Source organism: Pseudopipra pipra, chromosome 1, assembly GCF_036250125.1.
Source record: "Pseudopipra pipra isolate bDixPip1 chromosome 1, bDixPip1.hap1, whole genome shotgun sequence".
NCBI lineage: Eukaryota > Metazoa > Chordata > Aves > Passeriformes > Pipridae > Pseudopipra > Pseudopipra pipra.
The window spans coordinates 140,451,352-140,475,132 of NC_087549.1; the positions used below are offsets into that span (position 1 = coordinate 140,451,352).

Sequence of the window (23,781 nt, forward strand, 5' to 3'; positions counted from 1 at the left end):
TTTTTTCATGGTGTGATCACAATCTGAGCTAACCTGGCTTCAGAAATTAGGTTGGCTAGCTAAAGTTTGCTTTCTGTAGAAATACATACTAAAGGAGTTGTTTTTGAGAGTGGTCATGTTCATTTCTTTTCTCTGTTCATTACACATTCTCAGCAGGCATTCATCTGTAGCCTCAGACATTGTGTTCATATCTCATTCATTTGCATCTTTGAGTCACGATCAGAATGTGTTCATTCTTGCTGATCCAAGACATTTTATCTGTAGTCCTAGTGGCTTTTCAGCACATAAGGCTGATACAACATCCAGTGTCGGTTGTATCTGTGAGGTATGAGCACTGGTATTAACTACAGCAGACTTCCTGGATGTGTCAGCTGAGCTGAAGCCCTGACCTAGCTATGCCTGTATGTTCTTGCAGTACAGGGAAGGGAGAGAAGGGAAGGTGCATCTGACCTTTAAAAGGGTGGTGTTTCAATAATGTTTATCTTGTATCTAGAGCAATGAACTCTGGTAGCAAAGAAGAGGTCATAGATTTACTTCTTCAGTAGAGCAATGTCTGCTAGACAGTCCTGACTCATCAGGCGTTTCTGATGGCAATCTCTGGCCAATTTAGCAGGCTGTAGATTTTAGCTTGCTTTGACTTTTTATCCCTGGGTCAACATGGTTAGAACCCCGGAAGTGCATTGCATCAGAATAGGTGCACAGAGCTTTTAGAACTACATATTTGCCAAGGCAGTGATTCCAGGGGGTGGATGTATGTGCATGTGTGTGTGTTAGGTGCACACACACACTCATCCCTGTCCACTGCATCCTTTGACAACCTGGATGGTTTCTCTTCCTGGTGGTAAGAAGTTACACCACACTTGTTTACATAGCACTTACTGCTCCAATGTGGTTTCCATGTGCACATACATGTCTATATATAGGGATTACTTCATCTATCATGCCTCCTCTTGGTTCACTACTGTTTGAACTGTGGCAGCTGTCTAGTAGCACATAACAGCGGCAAAAAGTTTAGAGGAAGTGAAGAAAAGTATGTCCAATTTAAACTACAAGGGAAAGTTAGCAAAGTAGAAGGTAATTATCCATGCAGGAATATCATGACACTGTAATTTTCACTCTAGCAATGAGTCACTGGGATTCTTGGGATTTGCTCAATATAGGGGAGTGGAGGAAAGTAAGAATTAGGGGGGGGCACTGTTTCTCTTTAAACATAGTCAGTCCCTGACTTGTGTAGACAAGGAAAGCAGTAATTCCATACTACCTGATTTTGAAACAGGTTACCATGGCATGTGAGCTAACCAAAATACAACTTGTCCAGTGTATGCTATGTCTTGAAAACTGCTAGGATACAATAGCAGATTCGAGTTCAGCTTGGAAGAACCTGGAGGTGGTGATCACACCTGCATGCCTAATGCACTTTTGACAACACAAGCTTAATAAACTAGGAAAACGAGGAAAATGCTCATTTCCTGATAAAAACTATTTCAAAACTCTGAACTTTATTTGACTGTTCCTTCTTATTCTAAAGCATTTTAGTAAGTTTCTGAAACCTAGTAGCTTATAAACTACATAATCTTTTGTTGTCTCAGTTTCAGAATTAAGAAAACTGTTTGAACCAAACAACCGAGATTTTTTGGAAATGAAAAGGTAAAAAAGTCTTTGGCCTGTAAAACAAAACACGCAACTTGTTTTGTAACCTCCTCTTAGAAACTGTCCCTTCAAATTTTCAAGATGCCTGTTTTCACATTTTTCACATATTTTTCAGAAAAGAGAGAATAGCTAGACGCTTAGAGGGAATTGAAAATGATACACAACCTATGCTTCTACAAAACTGCCCAGGTTCAGTCACACACCGTTTACTAGAGGAAGATACACCAAGATATATGCGTGCGACTGATCCATACAGTCCCCACTTAGGTAAGCAGCATATTGCATTGCTGAATTACTTCATGTTTACTACCCTATTGTGCAGCATATTGCATTGCTGAATTACTTCATGTTTACTACCCAGTTGTGCAGTCCAGTCCATGGAAAAGAGTTCTACAGAAAAGCTGTGTCAGGGTGGGTTTTTTTTTGACTTGCCTTGTAAGTCTCCAGTTGTCTTATTTGAAAAAAGTTGATTATCCTTATTGTTTTAATACAACAATGTGATATGAGAACTATTAATTATTAAAGAGTTACTTCTTAAAGAAGTATTACTAATACACATTTCTTAATCATTTGTATGTGCTTTTGGAGACTAAAGTGCAAAAATATAATGTGTCTATGCAGTCATTTTGATTTGTAAGACAAGGGGAAGCTTTTAGTTCACTTGATTTGAGTGATGGGTGGGATACTTGGAGTTTTGGGATGGACTTGCTCATATATGTTGTACTTTTGACAGGAAGATCAAATGAAGAGGAGGAAACTTCAGATTCTTCTGTAGAAAAACAACCCAGATCATCCAGATACCGATCAGAAATCACAGGAGGTAACACAGAGCCCTTGTATAGTACAGGAAACATGGATGTCCAGGAACTAGAGTCAAAAGCAGAGAGAATAGCTAGGTACAAGGCAGAGAGGCGACGCCAGCTGGCAGAAAAGTATGGATTATCTCTTGATTCTGATTTGGATTCTGACTACTCATCCAGATATACGCGAGCAAGGAAAGATCCCGACAGTGGGGAAAGAAAGGGAGTGAAAAGTGAAAGGCAAGATGATGAAAACAAGGACTATGCCACCCTTTATTTGTCCAGGACTGAGACAAAGGGGTCAAAGAGTGTAATTTCTGATTCCAAAGAGTACTCCAGCCGTGAAGAAAAAGATGACCTCTCAAATGAAAAGAGTGCTAGAAAAGCAGATGGTGACAGTGCCATTAGACAGGCTTCTGACCCTTCAGCAAACTTGGATAGTTCTGTCTCCCTTTCACTTTCTGGACGAGAATCTTCCTCCTATAACGAAGTGCCAATATCACCAAAGCAAACCCCCAGAGAGTCCCTTTCTTCACCAAAGCGGGCAGCCTCACCCATCCACTTGCAGAATGACCAGCCCTTGCACAGTAACAGCAGACAAAGGTAAGTATTATTTTTATTTTGTTTGTTTTACAGTGAATTCCTTTATCTTAATCACCTTCTGCAGCAAGGTCTACAGTACTCATGAGAATGTATATATTACCCTTGAAGAATGTATTTAGTGGCTTTGGATTGGTTGGCTGTATTGGCTCATAGTGTGCTTCTGATATAAGGAAGTGGATATATATTTCTCTGATTAGCTATGACCTTGGTTTCACTTTTCCTTTATAGAATTTTTGCTAAAATTAGGCCCTCTGGGGGAAGCAGTGGAATAACTGATGTTTAAGATATTTACACAAATTAGAAATTGAAGGAGTTATGTGGTTCTAAATCTGATTTTGGTTTTTTTTAATAACCTATTATAGCAAGCCTTTTAACTTTTTTTCATCTATATCCTGTGATTGTTTGTGTGGGGGCTTCCAAGTAAAGGTAAGATGTTTCTCAGTGAAGATTTTAATATCTTCATGATGAGTCCTGCCAAAATAAACAGTTATCAGAGTTAAAAGCTGAACAGTGTCTTAGGTCAGTTGAAATAATAGTTGATTTGTTTTCATGATGTGAAAGTGTGAAAACCTTTTTTGAACTGTGATAGTCATTCTTTCAGATAATGTCAAGCATACATGTGCATGAAGGGGCCGAGGGGAAAGTTAAAATTCCATGATGAATTGCTTCATGTTTGACAAATTTACTACAGTAATAGGGTAACCAGATATTTCCAGAAGGAAAAAAATTATTTTTCATTAATTTCACATTATAATTTCACAATGTATTGCAAAAATTCTTATGGTGACTGAAAACAATGCGTGAATAAGAACTTTTAAAAAGTATGATTTTCTCTATTGTGTGATTCTTTAATTTCTAGGTAGATGGATGGATAGAAAATAAAAACCATAAAAGTTAAAATGTTGCAATTAAAAATGATGTAAATTACAATGAGAACTTAATTGTAAACACATCTGTGTCATGCAGTGTTGACTATTTATAAGAAACTGAAACTGGTATAAACTAAACCATTTATGCTTTCCATAGAGCACAAGGGGACTCAATCCCCAGGTGTGAGAAATCAGGAAAAGAAGGCAAGAGACCAGCATGAATGAATTGATTTTAAAGGGCAGGAAGCAAATGCACAGGCAGTTGAAGCAGGGACAGGTATTATGGGAAGAGTATAGGGACACCACCCCGTTGTGTAGGGTTGGGCTTAGGAAGGCCAAGGCAAAGCTGAAGCTGAGCTTGGCAAGGATGCAAAGAATAAAACGAAGGACTTCTACAGGTATGTTAGACAGAAAAGGAAGGTCAAAGAAAGCAAGACTGGCAGACTGGTAACAATGGACGAGCAGAAGGCTGAGATACTCAACTACTTTTTTGCCTCAGTCTCCAATGGCAACATCTCTTCCCACACTGAGTTCAGTGGTGCAGTTGACACTCCCAAAGGATGGGATATCATCCAGAGCAATATGGACAAGCTCAAGAAGTGGGCCCACAGGAACCTCATAAGGGATTCAGTAAAGCCAAGTGCAAGGTCCTGCACCTGGGCCGGGCAAGCCCCAGTTCCAAATACAGTCTGTGGGATGAAGGGATTGAGAGCAGCCCTGACATGAAAAGCTTTGCAGAACTGGTGGATGAAAAGCTGGACATGAACTGGCAATGTTCACTTGCAGCCCAGAAAGCCAACCCTGTCCTGGGCTGCAAAAAAGGTGTGGCCAGCAGGTCAATGGAGGTGATTCTGCCCTCCTACTCCACTCTCATGAGATCCCACCTGGAGTACTGCATCCAGCTCTGGAGTCCTCAGCACAAGAAAGACATAGACCTGTTGGAATGAGTCCAGAGGAGGACCACAAAAATCATCAGAGGGATGGAGCACCCCTACTATGAGGAAAGGCTTGAGAGAGTTGGGGTTGTTCAACCTGGATAAGAGCAAGCTCCTGGGAGACCTTATTGCAGCGTTTCAGTGCTTAACAGGGTCTTATAAGAAAGATGGGGACAGACTTTTTAACAGGGCCTGTTGCAATAGGACAGGGGGGAATGGTTTTAAACTAAAAAAGGGTATATTGAGACTAGATTTAAGAAAGAATTTTTTTACAAGAAGGATGATAAAACACTGACACAGACTGTCCAGAGAGGAGGTAGACACCCTATCTCTGAAAACATTCAAGGTGATGTTTGATGAGACTTTGAGTAATGTGGACGAAATGACCTTTAAAGGTCCTGTCCAACCCAGACTATTCTGTGATTCTGTGAATAAGTAATAACTTAGTACAAATTGCTGACTCCATTATCTCTAATTTCAGATTCTTTCTGAGATGAGGCTCTGGTCAGTATTTGCATAAAACAAGTTTCCCATAATTACTGTCATTTTTATCTTTTGAAGAAAATCATCTGCACCCATCAAGATAAGCAACCAGGAGCTAAAACCTAGGATTTGGTCCCTTGTTTGGACACACATATAGGCAATAGGTGGTATTTTAAAGGTTGAATTGCCAAGAGTTTGTTCTTTAATACCCTCAACATTTCCAGTGCCAGTGTGTACTCACTGGTGTGTTATTCAGAGATGTAACAATAACCTCTCAGAAACTCTTGTCCCTGTTTCTGCGTAGTAAAGAAGTCATCATCTATTTCCATGCAGTCCATTTGAAGTTACTGTATGGTGCTGTTCTATAAGGCTATTTGCACAACAGAAATAAGGGCTAACTCCAGTTTTTCAGGTGACTGCTCTTCTGAAGTCAGTTCCATATTATATAGGCTGCAATTTTTTTTTTGTTAAATTTAAATTTCCTGAGTTCAAATTGAAAAACAAATGCAGCTTGCTTTGGAATACATCTGAAGGCTTTGTGCCTTCAGTCCTAAGAAGATTTAATAATTAATCCTGTTACCCATCACTGAGAAGACAACAAAGTGCTGAGAAGGTATCATTTGACATTGCCTGCATTTGGCTGCTGAAATGGCTGATTAACTCTAAATTCAAAATGTGGCTTGTGTTCTTCTGACTGCACTCTTCAAAGGATGAATGATCAAGTACAAATAATTGCTGCTTGGGCCATGCCCACTATAAAAATGTGCCAAAGTACACATTAAGAGAGGAGAAGGAAGTTCCCTCGCTTCAGAGCAATTACAGGTGCTGGGGCAGCTTCTGTGAAAGGGTTTTATCTTCTATTTGGTCAGTTCCATTAGGGATTCAAAAACATTTGGAAAAACAAAAGATGTTTCAACACTTGGTGTTTGTCTTTGTTCTAAGATTGATTTGGATACAGTGACAACTGTAGGTGAGTTCTCAAATTTAAACTATTATCTTAAGAACAGTTGTTGACTTGACCTTTTTCAGTTATTTTTCTTTAAAGACCAACTAACAAAAATTGAAGTAGATTATCTGGAGCTTGATTTGGGATTTTAATCCCAAATGGCTCTACTGCAATGAGAAAAGTTCTTTCAGATGTACCTCCAGGTAATGGAAAGCATCCTGGACTCTTGTCACCTTAGGGGAGTAAGTTTGTAAACGTTAATGTGGCAGGACAGCCTGTGCTTGCAAGGTTAAAAGTATTTGATGTGATCTACTGTTGCTGAGGAATTTTAGGTGAAGGTGGGCATTAGGAAAGGATTTGAGAAACTGTATATAGGAAGTCTGTGAGCACCCTTTCCTGCAGAGCTTTTTGAGGTTTGTAGTGTCTTGTTTCTTTTTATGCTTTCATTGCCAGAACGGAAACTGAATAAAGTCAGGATTAAATTAGGGGTCACTTTGTTTCTTAAGCTTTTCCTTTCCCAAGTCACCTAGTGATGCAACATGTTTTACTTGTGCTACCTGAAGCTTCTGTGAGTAGGATTACAAGAGGAGAGAGGAGTTCCAGATACTCCCAGGAATTTCTTAGGAAGTATGATGTAGCCATCTGAATTTTTAGCTTCATTGAATTCCTGTTACTACTTTGTTTTGGATGCAGCAGTCTTTACCACTTTAACCACAAATTAAATTAATGGTTTTAACAACTTTTTCAGATGTCTTTGCACAAACTGACCTGCAATGGCAAAGGGCAAAAATAAGGTGTAGTTGCTTTCACTTCTGAAGTTTTGGACAATGTACACTTGGTAAAGTTACCTTTGCAGAATCTTTACCATTTAGAACACTTTCTAGATCTCTGTGGAATTAATATGATAGTTTGTTTCACAGTTTACCGCCTTTGAATTTGATTAGTGTACATTGCTTTTGTTTTCTTGAGCAGTCCTCTGCAATTGAGTAGATAGCAATAAAAAGCAGTGGGAGGGAGGATCAGGAGAAATGGGAATATGTGTTGAGTTCTCAAAGTTACCTGAAGTTCTGTTTTTCTGTAGTAGTGCAGGGAAAGCAAAACCTGAATGGTTTCTTCAGAAAGATTCGGAAGGGGACACACCTTCACTTATCAGCTGGCCCTCCAGGTATCATAAACATAGCTGTGTGGCTAACAATCAGATTACAAACCTCCCCTTTCTTTCCCTTTACTCTGTATTCATTTAACACTTGCCTTTAATTTTCCTTTAACAGCAGCAAGTTAGAAAGTGTTATTTCATGTGGATAAAGAGCTGTTGAAACTTTTTTGAAGCATCTGCTTTTATTCTAACTTATGACCAGTTGGTATTTTGATGGAGTACGAATGCCCCAAGCTTCTTCCACAACTACTATCATTCTGGCTTCCACTAAATTTTATAACTTCTTATTTGATCCCACTTTGTACTCTGCAAACAGCAGATTTGTATAACATACACCAATCCATCTTAGCATTCCCTACGACTAATTCCTTGAATTCCAAAAGAGATGATACAAGAGAGGTAAAAAAAAAAGAACTATAATTGGAAAAGTAAAGCAAGATCTTGATCAAAGCTACAGGCAGCTGCTTTCTTCTGGTTTGGTAACACATACAGTGATCCCACCATGAAAAACATTGTAGGAAGACTCTTTTTCATGTTTCTGATTAAAGTAATTCTTATAACCTAGTACTAATACCAGCATGGATGTTCTGGGGAATGCTTGGTACATGTAGTTAAAAAAATACTTTTTCAGACTTACACTCTTCCTGTGCTTAAGTAACTTTGAGGAGTTTCCCTGATAAGTGCATCAATCCTCAGAGGTAAGAAGCACCAAAATATTACAAAGATTGGTGTTTAAGATAACTTTGGGTATCCTCAATTATCCTCTTAGATAATTTGCCTCTTTTTTTCCTAACTTTTCTTTTTTCATAATGCAAACTCCAAAAAGTCTGTTGGTAGCAAGCCTGGAATTGCACATACTTCGAGCTGGATTACTTACTTTCAATTAGGGAACTAGTATCCCATTTTATTTGAGTTTCTCTCCTTCCTCAGAATTAAAATAATTTTTTATACCCTTTTGGGAGGGGAGGAAGTACAGGGCTTTCATTTTTAATACTGTGTGTGCGTTATCTATGAACGCCCTGTAAGCTGTCTGAGCTCTTGGCGAGGCTGTAAAACTGCTGGAGAGCTGCCCTGCAGTGACAGTCACAGAGCAAAGGCTGCCTCTGGCTGCACGTGCTTGCCTTCCCTTGTGCTGTTGCAGTCAGTTTCTGAAGGTGAAATATGACTCTGTTTTGCATGGATATTACACAAGTCCAGAGGTGTTTCTAGAAAACACACTGAAGGTAACTTTTGGGAACATTCCTGTAAGTTTTTGCATGTTAGAATGTAATGAAACCTTTTAAAATAGAAAGCCTGTTTTGGTTTCTAAATCCCTTTCTTCCCTGCAAGGTCTCTGAAGAGCAACAGCCATGCCATAGTTTCACTTTGGGCTTTAAGGCTTGCCCTTTCAACATTTTTTCTCGCTACTGAAATAGGTTACACTACATATAACATTTCGGGTGTCTTATATGATACACAAAAGCACAGGTAAACCAGTCTCTGGCAAACCATCTGAAGGACTGGATGGAGATATTTTTCATCTCTTTTTCCAATGCAGCAACGTCTTGATATGACATAAGCTGCCCAGTGTTTAGACATCTTCAAAAATCTGACTTCATACATGATTACCAGCAGAATTTGCAATTTCAGGCTGAACCCAACACTTTGATAATATAAAATGCAGTTTTGATCATCTTGTTTGTTTGAGACTATGGGTATGTGCTATTTGACAGACACAGTTGTGATCTCATGGGAACATGCTGTATGTTTTCAGAGCTTGCACAGTTACCTTCTCAGGAGTCATGCATGTTCGAGGGCCTGTGAATCCCTGAAGTGTTTATGAGCAATATTACTGCTAAGATTTGTGGGGAGGAAGGGGTTGCATCATAAGATTGCTTTCTTTTATGTGTTGATTTTTTTTTATTTTAATACAGTGTTGCTGTCTGTACCCTCAGTAGGTGTCTGTGTTCCTTTCCAGATTGGGTATTGCTGTTCACAGCTTTAATCCTTTTTCTTTCTTAAAGAGTAAAAGTTAGAGAGAAATTGGTGAAAGAGGAAAGTGCTCGTGGAAGCCCTGAACTTGTCACAGACACAGTATCTCAGAGAAAATCCCATCCAGTTCCAGCCCACTACATGCCTCTTCAGACAGAAACGTCTGCCTTTGATAGGGTCATAAATCAGCCCGTCAGTTCCGTCCGCCAACCAATACATGGCTATATTCAGCCTGCTGGCATTGCTCACACAGCTCAGCTGATGGCAGCAGAAGAACCAGAAAACATCCCTGCTGGCAGCCTCCTCCCACCAGACAGTGTTAGCCTCATAACAAAATCCTCAGCAGCCACTGCATCAGAGGGTGAAAAGAAAGAAGCACCCTGTTATGGAACAAAACCTGATGAAGAAGATTCCTTGGAGGGTGATCAGGCTTCCAAAGGCAGAAGACCAATTTTGCCATCTGAGATTCGCAAGCAAGGGAAGAACCATGAGGGCCTCTTCGGAGGAGGAGAATTAGATACCCCTGTGGGGAGTTCCTCCTTTGCAAGCAAGCCGAAAGTTAACTCAGAAGTTCAGAGAGAGTTGGAGTGCAATAAGAGGCAGGCCCCCGAGGAGCAGTTTAAGCCCCCTGAGAACATAGAAAGGAGCGAAGCTGTTATGTACATACAGAGTGGATCTGTATTGCAGCCTGCCAAGGCAAAGGCTCCTGTTTGGAAAGTGTCAACAACAAAGCACAAGGTCCTGACTCGCTCAATGTCTGACTATACTGTGACTCCTAAGCTAGAAGCTTTTAAAAATAAGGACAGCATGGAGGCAAATCCACCAAATGGTGAGATTGGCATGGTTGACACGAAAGTCTCTGTTGCCCAGCTCCGTAATGTCTTTCTGGAGAGTGCTAATGCCAACAAGAAAACGGAACTGTAGGTGACATTTCAGTTGTATTTTCGTGTGAAACTTGCACGTCCTTGGCAAAAATTACACACACTCAACAGCGGTTGTGTTCAGCACTTAAAGCACACAGCTTAGCTCTCACCAGTGTGTATTGGAGGCTGAGACGGTTTGAATCCCGCTTTTGTGCTTCTGCTTGCTAGTGCAAGTTGTGATGTGGGGTAGCTGGAATGTGTACGTCTGTGCATGTTACCGGAGGAGCATGCAGAGTGGTCTCCAGTGAATTGTTGAGATGCTTACATCTATGCTTTACTTCTCTCTCCTGTTTTCTTTCCTATGCGCTCTCTGTTGTGCGATCTGAAAGTGAATCTCGGTCTGAGATGTCAACGGCAGGTAGTACTGTGTCTGCCAATGGTGACCGTGGGCCACGAAAGGCGAGGCGCTATTTTACTCCTGGTGAAAATAGAAAGACTTCTGAGAGGTTTAAAACTCAACCTATAACATCAGCAGAACGAAAGGAGACAGATAGGTAGGCACGTACGTAGCTCCGTGTAGCATTCTAGTGCAGGTAGACATGAACAAGCTTGTGGAAAGATTTGTTCATTTATTAGCACAAACATTTTGCAAGGTTATTATTTCTCTTTAAAAACAACCCAATATTTGTTATAGCTCCTTATAAAATGAAACCCAAAACACCCCTGACAAAACCAATTTGTTGCAAATTCCTTCCGTGTGAAATGGTGAACAGTGAATCATCATGATGGTGAACAGTGAATCATCATAAAGTACTGTAGCTGTCTGGTTCTGTCTAATAAATGCTTTTGGTTTTATATAAAGAGTTTCCATCTATTCTGCTTTATCATTTACCCTTTTTGTAAACTACCAAAGCAACCTATTTTATGTTAAAAGAGCTGGCAGCAAATCTTAGACTTTTATCTTCTGCAAAATGAACTAGAAATAATTTTCCTTCACTGTATTTAGGTTTGCTTGCAGTTGCTTGCCTTTATGCTTTACTAAAGGATGTTCCCAAGTGGACACTGTTGAAACTTGAAAAATAGATTAATTCTGCCATTCTTAAGACTTTTGAGGTCCTGCTACTTCAGACTGAGTTTGAATTTCATTTTTGATGTCTTGTTTCAAGCTAACTTTTTTTCTGTTTGATAATTTTTCACTAGGTCAATTTTCAGTGCAGAAATACCAACTGCTGAAGGTAGGTTACTGTACTGTTTTCTAAGGAAGAAACGGGAGCAAATGTATTTTTTGTTTTAACTGAAGAACTGTTTGATAATGCAAACAAAATACACTTGAAAATAACTATCTTTAATGTGAAGTACCAATTTTCTTTGGGCCATGTCTACTACAGACTTGATTTCAAATTCATTTAGGGCCACAAGTCTGTCTGTGGATACCAAATTTCATATGGGAGTCAGAGCAGGAATGGCTTGACACTTTTCAACATAGTTGGGGTTGGTTTTTTTTCCTAATTTAGACAATAAATAACCTAGTTGTTGGGAAAAAAATTTTAATCATCAGTCAATTTTAATCAGTGGTCTAGGACTAATAACTAAAAAAAGCCTTTAGTATAAAGAGGAACTAATGTTGCTAACTTGTTTTCTGGCTCAGGAAGTTGCCAAATGCAGGTTAGTAAATTATAGAATTCGGTCTGCCATCTTGTTTCCCTTTCCCTCTTGTCACCCTTGGCAAGTCTGGCATAAATTAGGTAGGTAATCTCATGAGTAGCTAAATTTAGATTTAATGCCTTATGCTATTTGAAAGCTGATATTCTCTGCAGCTTTGAGATGCTGGCTCTTGGATCCTGGAGGATGCTTATTTCAGCTCCTAAGGATACCAACTGAGCCTCTGAGAAATGGGGACACGAGGTGGTAATCAGAATGGTCAGTTAGTATAAAGTAAATGTTCAATACTGTTCACTGACCCTTAGGACAGTCTTTAAGTATAATTATTTTCTTAGTCCATGTGTTATTGTAGACTGATACAATAAGTTTGATTATTCATAGAAGTTTGTTTGGCTGACTTGAAAGGACATGAACTGTCCTGAAGACAAGTCTTTTGCAAATCATTTCAAGAATTTTCCTCTAATGCAGTACATGTAAAAACAGATAAAGTTTACACAACTGAGTTCATGATAAGTCTTTTGTTAAATGGGAGGAACAGCCAGCTTATTTGCTGGTTTGTAATCATTTATTAAAAAAAATGTATTTAATATAAGCTTGATTCACTATGTTCAACATCTTTTTTTTCTTCCTTTGTGTAGATGAAGAAAAATTGGATGACCGAGCCAAACTAAGCGTGGCTGCAAAGAGGCTGCTTTTTAGAGTAAGTATTGCATTTTGTAAATAAAAGACTGAATTAAACATCTCATATACAAGATGCTGAAGGAACCCAAAGTGCATTAAAATGAAGTATCATGCAGTTAACCACGCCCAAGCTACATAACTTTTTTTTTTCTTACTTTATTCCCTGCCTACACAGTAGACCTGTTGCTCTAAAGCCTTCTTGTCATTTAGAGAGAGGTGTGTAGTTAGTCTTAATTCCATGATGCATACTGTGCAATTGCATCCTGCTTTTAATTCAGAGATGGGCACTTGGGAACTTTACTGCTCTGCATGCAAGAAAGCTGAAAAGAAAGTACTGTTTTAGAACTTTTCATCCGTGGCTTAAATGTAACGTATATCCTCTTAGGAAATGGAAAAATCATTTGAAATGAAAAATATTCCTAAACCACCTACAAGAAGTTCAGCGGTAGAGAGAAGGCTGCGGCGTTTGCAGGACAGATCTCACACACAACCAATCACCAGTGAGGAGGTGGTCATTGCAGCTACGTAAGTCTTGTGCATGTGTTGGCTCTAACTCTGGCTCCTGCTTCAAATCTGGGAATAAGTTCCATGTCTGTGGTGCTTATAACTTTGTAGCAAGGAAAACATTTATTGTTAAGGGCCTTGACAACCATAGGGAAACTATATTGAAATTCCTTTTTAAATGTAGAGGGACTAGTAAAGCATAACTTATATGAACTGTAATTTGGCAGAAAGTTTAGGAACCTGTGGATTAGGTAAACAAGATTAATCATAGCATTGTTTCATAACTCAAATGAAAAAGATACTTTGCACTGAGGGAAATCTGCTCAATTTCTTATGGAATGTATATGTATTGGGGAAAACCTTTTACATTCTGAAATCTCAAATGTACTTTTTGGAAATGCATTTCTTCCACTCCCGTCATATATCATGATGTTTTCCTGAATAAGGGAAAATCATTTTTGGGGAAAATTAAACAAAGGTGAATGGATGTTCACCTAATGGTCTACTAAAAGGTAGCTTACATTATGGGTAATGAATAAGTTCAAGAGACAGCATGTTTGCTCTTCTAGGTTTTTGGTTCTTTCAAAGTATTTGAAACTATTTTGAAAATGTCGCAGCAGATAGTTAATTAAAAATCACTGCTGTTTGGTTTTTTTCTGTTTTGTTTTGTTTTGGTCTTTTCTGTAGTTAACACTTTATGTATTGCTTTTCTTAATGCTTTTTTCTTCTCTCTCCCTGTGAATTTTCCCTCCTTGGCAATTCTTTAAAGTGAAACTACCCCTGCTTCACGTTCTGTGAATACCCACACAGTAGTGACAAGAGTACCTAGTCCCACTGTAGTTAAGAGCACTGTACAACCTACCAGGTACTGGGGGGGTAAACATGCATGTTACATGGAGCACAAGATTCTTCAATAGCAGATGCATCTTTAAAGTCTTGAATGCCTTTTCAATGTGTCAAGTCAATACTCATTTCAAGAATATTTAAAACATTGGTCATTTATATTTGCATGATAAAGCAATGCAGCTTTTTTTTGGTCAAGCATCTGTTTTTAGGACCCTTCTAACCACACTTACCCGCTCTAGAAGCATATTCGTCTTTGTGAAGGAATTAATTTGCATGTGAGCAAACCCAGCAGAACTCTCTTTGCTCTTGTAATTTTTTTTTTTATGGTAATGTCATCCTCAGATGAAAATAACAAAGCTGAGTGCTTGATTTCACAAGGAATACATGTCCTTTGTCTGTCTCTACATATATATTTTTTAACTTGCAAAATTAAAGGAAATATAAGAAATTGCACCACCTATAGGTAAAGTTGCAGAATACTGTTGCCTGTTCTGAATTTTAGCAGAGACTATGACAGGAAAAAAAAAGTTAGAGAATCCTGCTAATTCCATAAATGTGGCCTAAGATGAACAATAAAATATTTTATTGTAAAGGTGAATAAAATACATTGTTGTAGAGACAAATGCAATTACAGCTTTTATGAATGAACTTGTCTGCCTTCAGCATTGGTCAAACAATCTACAAAGTCAAACTGTGTTTCAAAACTATTTTTTGTTGTTGAGTTACCCCAGATAACTCAAACCAAAAGACAGTCTGAATTCTGTTCCACTTCAAATTATAAGAGGCATTGCAATTTATGCTAACCTAAAAGCAGCACTAACTTGGAGTTTAAGTCTGTCTTTTAAATGTTTTGATCATATATGGTCCACAAGTTACTTTCAATAAAATTGAACTTTACATAAATTGCACTGTAGGACCTGTGTTTGTTCTACAGCAGGCATCTTAAATGTCTCTCCATAGCTCCGTATTCTGTATAAAGAGATTGTCTGAAAAATCTCTCTTCAGTCTTGAAGTTCCCCTTTTAAAAAAAAATGTTGTGTCCTAATCAAATGAATTTGTGAATGAAAATTTAACTTTTTTTTAAATCTCCAGCTGTTGAATTAGAATTCATCATGCCAATGTTGAACCACTGCATACCCACTTAGGCTGCTATATTACATTGGCTACTGTGCTTCACATGCAGTTCTGCTTCTATCAGGTTGAGATTTTAAAACTGCATAGCGGCTTCTTCAAAACTAATTTCTAATTCTGTTTCTTCAGCTTGCAGGCATCAGCACAACAAAAAATTTTAGCTAAAGAGGAGATAAGAGCAGCCAAAGAGGCAATGGGGCAAGATCAGTCTGATGAACCAGATTCTTCCACCTTAAGTTTGGCAGAAAAGATGGCTTTGTTTAATAAACTGTCTCAACCAGTGTCCAGGGCCATCTCCACAAGGAATCGAGGAGATCTGAGGCACAGGAGAATGAATGCTCGTTACCAGACTCAGCCAGTCACTCTTGGAGAAGTTGAGCAGGTAAGTGCCCTCTTAGCTCTTTTGCATTTGTTTTTGATTTTGTTTTGGGTTTGTTTGTTTGTTGGTTGGGTTTTTTTGTTTTGTTTTGTTTTTTGAGAAAACAACTTCAGTGTAAGATACTGTAACAGCTGGCCTTTCCTTTGCTTTGAGCTACACACTGAGGAAAGAGCTTGTCAGGAAGCAGACTTCTGACATTGAGGAACAACATCCCCAAAGTGTTTAACTTTGTTGGAGTGGTTTTCTTCTTTTTTAAAGTAATTCAAGTGTATATCATCTTTCTGTTCGGTGCATGCTGTACCTTTCACAGTGTGTGTCTTTTCTGGTAGATATTACTTGTCTTCTAAAAGTAAATTCCTGATCAAAGGGGTAAAAACTGTGACACACATCATTGTGTATTTTCAGGGATTTTTGGAGCTTTGTAATGTGCAACTTTCAGGCCTATTCCTGAAAGCACTATATATTTCTGTTATTAGTCAGGACATATTCTGACATTTTCCTCTGGGAGGGGGCCCTGATTTTTATCCTAATTTTTTTCTCTAAAAGCTGAATACTTTTGAAATTCAAAAAGTCATGGTCAAAAAGGAAATTTTTTAATGTGTCCAATGGAATTGGGCTTCCTGTTCTGGAATCCTTCATATAATTGGAACTGCAAAGGAATGCCTTTTTAGTGAAGCCTGAGCATAAGGTGGCCCAGCAGTGGTCTTTCAGAGCTGATGACAATAGCAGAAACATCAGTCCCTTAGCATTACAGCTTCAAAAGAAATCACTTTAACAGTGAAGCACAACTCCTATGCATGTCGTATTTCTAGGGATTTGGATCAATCCAAGTTCTCTTTCTATATGCTTCATCCATGATTATATGTTTTCCATATTATAATAATAGAATAGTGGGAAGGGAGGATTCCTCTAAACTGATTGGTGCAAAGCTGTACAGATACATAATTGTACTTTACACCTATTTTGCTCACACTTAAAGTAGTAATAAGTGTTTTGACAGATTTATTTTAGCAAGATTTCCAGACCATATATAGTCCTTTCTCCATCCACTTCCTATGTGCCAATCACTGTCACAGCCTGGCCTCTTTAATGACTGTGTCACTAACTTCTTTGTGGCCCAGGAAGGTGATCAACAGAAAAGGGCTGAAGCAGATGGGAAAGAAGTGACAGTCACATTACTTTGTCAGACTTTTAAAGAAAAAAACTTGCTCTGCAAGCAAGGAAACTCAGAGGAAGCATGTTTTGTCATCTCTTTCTGAACCTAGCAAAAGAAACCAGAGTTGACTCTGGAACAAGTTCAATGAGAGTGTATTTTCAAAAAGACTTCCTATAGTGAACTGTTCATTTGGAGTGTTGGGATGCTTTGAGATGCAGGTATGGTTTTTCTAGGAAGAAACAAAAGAGAGCTATCAAAATAGGTTACTAGAGGTTACTTTCCCAAAATGCATAATTAAAAATGTAGGTATCTTGTAATTAAAGCTGAAGTACTTTTCTGATCTCCTCTAAATTTCTAATTCTGATAGATGCAATGGAAAAAAAATAAACTGGTAACTATTTGCTTAATCTTTCTTTGGACTCTTTGACCTAACATAGTTGTCTTTGCTCTGCTTTCCAATTTGCTTAATTAATGATTGTGTTGTCCACGCTTTATGGAATCTGCATGCACATTTTACGTTCTGAGCTGATTTCCTCCTGCTGGTGTGATCTTGTCTATAACTTTTGCACGCTGTTCACTAGCTTTGCAGTTTAAGAAAACAATAAAAAAAAAATCTCCTGATGTGTATGAGGCATGTTTGTTACTCTCTTTCATAGTTTTTGTATCCTTTGAAGAAGACAAAGCTAAGCTCTGCATTTCAGAAAAAAAAATCCATCTTAACTGTATCTAGGAAAACTTTATAAAATTATTGTGCTAAAGAGTAGAAAAGATTATTTTTCCACTGTGGAGACTGGCAAAGCAAATTTGGAGGTATTTTTAATATACTTCTTAGGTTCAAATACTTTGCTCATGGCAGCCAATATTTATACTCGAAAAAGTCCTTCTTGAGGGTGATTTATGTGGCTGAAGCATCAGGAATGTCTGCCCTGTGTGGGACAGCACGGAGCAGTCTGTCTCTGGCGCTGAGCAGGCTCTAGAGCTGGAAGATGCAGAACTGTGTAAGAGCAGAGCTGTGCCAAAGCTAATTAGTCCTGCTGAGATGCAGAGTGGATTAGCCTGGGCACATGGCATGTCATCCAGCATCTGGAACATGAACTAATTTTTCCCCCCAGTCCCGTGCCAGTGTGAGCCTTTCCATGGAGCGCTGACACAACATTATGTTGCATGCTACACATACACCCCTTATTACTAAAGATGTTGCTGTTCACATGCAGTCATTTTTGACTTGGGGGGAATTATCCATCTGCAGCCAAATTATAGGGGCATTGCTGTTTTCCTTATCTGCTTCTAGTCTATATTGATAGAGCACTATATTTATATGGAATAATACCTCTGAAGAACTGACATGATTAGACTGTTTTTTGGAATTGATAATTTCAAAGCTTTTAAGTCCTATTTGTGTTCTTTGGTTGTTTTTTTTTCCTCATAGGTACAAAATGAAAGTGGAAAAATCACTCCCCTGTCAACTGCAGTTGCAACATCAGTTTCAACGATGGCATCTGCCCTTGCTCCATTGTTTGCTGGAGATCTGCACATGAAGCCAGCTAGTGATGCGAGCATGAGTGCTGCTGCTAGAGCTGATTTGAGGTTCCACTCTTCAGCAGAAAACTTGGACTCATCAGGAAAACGCACACAGAAGTCAGAACAGTGGCAGCCCTCAGTGGAAGCACTAGAAAGCAGAAGAGCATCAAAGAAACATGAAGAAGAGAGGAAGAGGTTTCTAGCACATGAAGCTAATGAAATTACAAAATACAGTTCCTTTGAGGAAGAAACCACACATCCTGTTCCTGAAAAAACAGGAGACTGCCATAAAGAGACAACATACAGCTTCCTGAGGAAGGGCAGCTTGGAACTGTTTAGTTCACAAGGACTTTTTCAGCCTCTTGAACAGAAGGAAATGCAAAGTAAATGGGAAGTCAAAGAAGGCCAGTCCTTTGAAGAAAAGATGGATTTTGAAAGTGTTATGAAAAGCAAGACTTGGCAAAGAGGTGCAGTATATACTTGCTGTTGGTGTAGTCTCATTCAGCAAATGGTGTTTCAAGCTTTATCAATGCTGGTTATGTTTTCTTTTTTTAACACTGCTTAAAAGCAGAGAAATACCTGTGAAGTTTTAAGTTTTGCAAATACAGTTTTTTATTTTTTTATTCTTTCACTTCTTCAGTCTTTAAATATGGCTCAATTTTATTCAGATTTTCTTACTTTGAAAGAAGTGGTATTATATGCTGAAGCTAAGATTTATCCTTTCTTTTGCCCTTGCCCCTGCACTTCAAAATGCTGAACAAACTAAACTTGCTGCTCTAGATCAAGCACTTGCCCTTAATTTTTGCCTTATTGTGCATATATAGTTATGAATTCACTACATATATGCATACATAGCTAGTAGCAGATAATTTTCAGAGAATTAATTTTGCAAAATTAATATTCTTTTCCTTTTATTGTGGTGACAAATACAAACCAAGAAATTCTCAGAGCAATTGCATTTCTATATGCACAACATAATTTAAACTTAAAAAGTAAGCTTGCCCATCTTTAAATAAAGGATTTCAGAAATAATCAGTGGATTTGATCATTGCACAGTCTTCTATTCTGTTGAATTTAGAAGGATGTTGTATTGCGTTTGTGGTTTATTATGATGGGTGACAGGACCACAGTACCCTGTAGCACTGAAAGCATTTTTGTCTTTGTCTTGTGAAGTTAATTTATTTTAAATTTAATGGTCCTCACACAGGCATGGAGTGGAGGGTATAGTTCTGCCTGTATTCCTCAAAAGCAGTATCCATTCTATCCCGTTAGCTTTTGATGACTGCAGAGGAGATGGAGACGGGGATAAAACAGGAGTAGTCATGTATCAGAGAGATGCTGTGCTTATAAAATTTCACGAAGAAAAATGAAGATTGCTTATATTTCTTTAAGGATAACTGTAATAGTGCATTTATCTTTCATCAAGATGTTTTTTTCCTGTGGTTTAATTGCTACTTGAAGAAACAAACCCAAAAAACCCCCAACACCCTCCCAGAAAATAATGCCTCTATTTATTAAATGTCCTCCTAGTAGACTACTTATTATGCATTAAACTGCTTTACCAATAAGTTAATTTCTTGTTTAAATTCTGTCTGCTTCTCTTCCCTTGCTCTTTGTTCCCTCTCACTTTTATTTCTCCATTTGTTTTCCTGCTGGTGTGATAATGGGAGCAGCAGTTTGTGCTTCATCCATATGAAGTTCAGAACTGTGTGTTGAACATGATATTCTGTGGCTTCATGTGAACATCAGTCAGAAACAGCCAGTCTCTGCAGCAAATAATACTTCACGATTAATCTTTTTAATTTAGCTCAGCCAGAATTTTTTCCCTGTTAACAGAGTATGTGATATGAACATTTAAAAAAACATCTGCTGCTTCAGTGTTAGTAATGTGAAATATCTTTGGGTATAGAACTAAGTCTAATGCAGCACTTCTCTTTTGAATGGGCAGACCACGCTGAGCCTGCTTCTGAACTCACCAGCACATCAGCAATGAGGACGGTTTCACAAACTGCAGCTGCGGCATCCTGTAGACTGCAGGAACTCTCTGAGCAATTGGAAGGCAAATTTTATAAGAATTCCTGTGAGATGTTTTCCATTGGAGAGAGCAAAGCACAAACAACTGAGGATGTCCTTGATAATTCTGGCAAAACTATGTCAATTAAGGAAAGGTACTTAAATTTCACTTTTTTTTTTTAATGATCTCTGTAAATACAGTTATTAGACTGATGATGGTATAAAAAGAAGCTTTAAAACTGTTTCTGAAAAACCTAAGTAGCGATTATTAGGCTATATTATTACTAACAGCAGAAACATGCAGCTAATCTGCCTGACATCCTTATAAAGCAGATGATGGTGAATGAGAATTACCATTTAAGAGAACATAAAAACCTGATTTTGAAAGAGCTACCTGAATAACCAATAACTATTTCAGAAAATTAAACTTGTAAAAAATACATTTATACTCATACACTTAATCTACTTCCCCAGGTTCTACTTTCAGTTACAACACCTATAATGTGATTGTGGTTTTTTAAATAACCATTTCTTTTTGGGCTATGTGGGTCTCCTAACTAAGCTGAGTACAGGGAGTTAGGGACAGACTCTCTGATATTGCCCCCTCTTCTTCAGAAATACATGGTTGCCATTTTGACTTCCAAGAACTTACTGTAGGGATTTTTAAAAGGATAGTAATTTAGACAGGTTTGTAGGAATATTAGAAATACTTTTTCCAACCCAAGATCATTCTGATCTGAAACAAAATGTTAAACGTCCTGTGCTTGTGCAGACAGTAGGAGTTCAGGGCTGGACCTTAAATAGCTGCTGTAGTACTTCTAGAAGTTTTTCTGATTTAGTTAAAACTTTGAGAATATAAATTCAATCGCAAATTTGTAGCAGTCCAGTGAGTAAAATTATGACTGTTTGCTTCAGGTTGACAGATAGGCCTATTTGTCCTTCAGTTTTTCTGCAGTGAAAGCAGAACCAATAAATAAAAATAGCTGCTTGATTAAACTTTCAGTCTGTAAAAATATTCCCTCACTTGGTGAGGTGGGTATGATATTAGGAACTCAACCATTTTTTTTAAATTTTACACATGATTCCAAAGTACACTTCTTAAATTCATATATTTCCAGGAGGTGAGTCATCCACATTTAAAAAGCATCCCCACTCCCTGTTTTCCCCTTTACACAAAGGTGGTGCAGGGGCAGCTACAGCAGCTGTGCAGTCTTAGCACCCTTCTGAAGGATGTACTTACCTTTTTCAGTTTACTGTTGTTTTGTTTAAAACAACTTTCACCCCTCTTCTCATATTCCTAATGTAAACATGTCGGTTGTCTGGGCAGACAAGGTTCAAGATCCATAACTTCTGGTTTATAGGTTGTAAATGATCTGCCTTCCCTGATCCTGGTGTGGAAAAAGAGGTTGGAGGGAAGATCCAAGTATTAGTAGCTGCTTTAGTCCTAGCTTTAATGCCTCAGCTGAGTTGATCTTTTGAGGAACAGAAGTAGAAGGCTGTCGGTCACACTCACAACCAGGAATTGCTTTTGTTAGGACTACGAGACTGTCTAGTCAGTCCCAGAGCTGACAAGAAAATGCCTGCTATCTTGTCAGGAATTTGTATATCGTGATTCCACAATACCTGTAAATGACTGAGATGGTATCAAAATGTTTTAGACTTCCAAAATACCACAGTAGCCTGCTTCTTGTCCCAGAATTTAAAAACTACAACCCGTCATTTTCTTTTTCTTGGCTGTAGGTGATGCCAAGTATTCATAAACATCAAAGAACATTTTTGCTAAAGATGAACTTTTTTTTTTTCCCCCTTTTACATTTACTAACTTCATCTTCCCATCCAGCGGATTTTTCTGGCTGTGTCAGACATTCTTTCACCTTTTGGAAGAACAACTTTTCCACACATGTAATGATATTTGGGCAGGATGCATGAATGCTGGTCTGGATGAAAGTGATTTTCTCAAAGACTTGCTTCACTGAACTAATATTATCCTTGTGGAGTGAGTGCATGCCTGGCATTTTCAGAATTACGTATATTATATGGAAGAATGAAAATCATGATTTTTCAAGGAAGAAAGATACCTCTCTTCTCCTGTCTTTGTGCATTTATGGAGACCAAAGTTGCTAGAAGACCCGTCCTATCAGCTCCGCTTTAGAAGTCAACTCCATGCCATAATCACCATTTAAAAAAGTTACAGATAACTAATTTCTGGTGGTCCTCTTACCATCATTCACACCTTCTGAGGAGGAATCTTAACTTAATTTTCAACCTTTTTTGATGTATGGATGCCAGAGCAATACTTTCTTATGCAGTTTGGTCCTCGCTATATTGAATTTATGCACTCTTTTAACAGTCAACTTCCTTTTTGTAGTTATGCATCTCACATTGCCCTCCAGGATTTATGATTTATCTGAAAAGTGTTAGTCAAGTGCAGCCAACAGAGTACATGTGAAAGACAAGCCTATGTCCAGTTTGCTCTATCTCAAGGGTAACACTAGCAGCTAAGATACTAAAATATTGTCACAGAAGAAAGATGTGTCATTTTGGACATTTTTTGCCAAGACTTTTACCAAGGCCTTTCATGCAACATTCTTTTTTAAGGCAAAACACTTGTTCAAATCTTGTTTCTGTTTCCCTTCAGTATTAATCCAATGTTTTGCCTTCAGCTCTGGAAGCTTTTGCTTTGAAGCCATCCTGGCACCTCTGGGAAGATGATCATTCAATCTTGATGTCACATATTCTATCTCAATAGCAGGTGAAAGAAGGATACAGAGCAAGTTGTCAAAGATGGGCAGACATACAAAAGCTTTTTTCTTCAAGAGAAGAGTAAAACTTTTTTTTTCAGAATGGAAAAGGAACTTTTGGAGGCAAAAGCAGTATAACTGAACAGTTAAAATAATGAATACATGATTATTCATTATTTATTGAAAGTGGAAAACTAGGGGTATGCAATGAAACTAGTAAGAAGCAGGTCTTAAACAAATCTAAGTATTATACCTAATAATTGACTTAGTTTTGAAGACTTTCCAAAGAATCAACTTCTGTCTACTTTGAGTTAAGCTACTGAGCTGGTGGACTTGCTTGTATGAACCAATTCAGTAGTTCTTGCATCTTTATTCATACAAAAGGGCACCCTCCACCCAATTGTTGCTGAGTCAGGGCAGTCTGACTTTATTGCCACTTCCATTGTTTGAAAGAAGTTTGGTTTTTTTTTGCACAGCAGTGAAGTTTTCATTGGCATACAGAGCATACACATTACTTTAAGTGGTGATTTCATTGCTCAAAACAGACAAATGTGTGTTCTCACTTGTAGGGTGAGTTGTTTTATTACACATACCATTGGAGAATGGAGGGCTGGTATGAATCCATCCTTATGGCAGAGAAGAAAACAAAGTCTCCAGAGACACAAGTATTCTTAGAATTATAGATTTTTCTCTCCCTGATCAACCAGGCTATTTGGGTCAAAGGTCAAATACCCTGCAGTAAAGCCAGCTTAGAAAAAAAAAAAAGACTTTTTTTCCCCTGCCTGCTAAAGACATTTTTAAAAACAAACCCATCTTAGGCCAAAGCTGACCAATATACCTTCCAGTTTCAATTATCACAGATCGTATCTAA

At 38.2% G+C, this 23,781-nt stretch overlaps 1 protein-coding gene across 18 annotated transcripts in view; it reads left to right on the forward strand.

Annotated features, from left to right (window-relative positions):
- The window catches only part of SVIL (supervillin), a 138,819-nt gene that overhangs the window by 79,452 nt on the left and 35,586 nt on the right, over positions 1-23,781 (forward strand). For 5 of the 18 annotated variants that reach the window (XM_064636586.1, XM_064636523.1, XM_064636583.1 and 2 more), the window contains 14 exons: positions 1,590-1,647; positions 1,766-1,917; positions 2,384-3,053; positions 7,368-7,451; positions 9,446-10,333; positions 10,666-10,830; positions 11,477-11,511; positions 12,577-12,638; positions 13,005-13,144; positions 13,893-13,988; positions 15,230-15,482; positions 17,003-17,026; positions 18,065-18,623; positions 20,105-20,324. In XM_064636586.1, the coding sequence (XP_064492656.1) occupies positions 1,640-1,647; positions 1,766-1,917; positions 2,384-3,053; positions 7,368-7,451; positions 9,446-10,333; positions 10,666-10,830; positions 11,477-11,511; positions 12,577-12,638; positions 13,005-13,144; positions 13,893-13,988; positions 15,230-15,482; positions 17,003-17,026; positions 18,065-18,623; positions 20,105-20,324 (3,356 nt within the window). In that variant the 5' untranslated portion in view covers positions 1,590-1,639. The remainder of the gene's footprint in view (positions 1-1,589; positions 1,648-1,765; positions 1,918-2,383; positions 3,054-7,367; positions 7,452-9,445; positions 10,334-10,665; positions 10,831-11,476; positions 11,512-12,576; positions 12,639-13,004; positions 13,145-13,892; positions 13,989-15,229; positions 15,483-17,002; positions 17,027-18,064; positions 18,624-20,104; positions 20,325-23,781) is intronic. The other 13 variants (XM_064636628.1, XM_064636651.1, XM_064636540.1 and 10 more) reach the window with 12 other exon arrangements.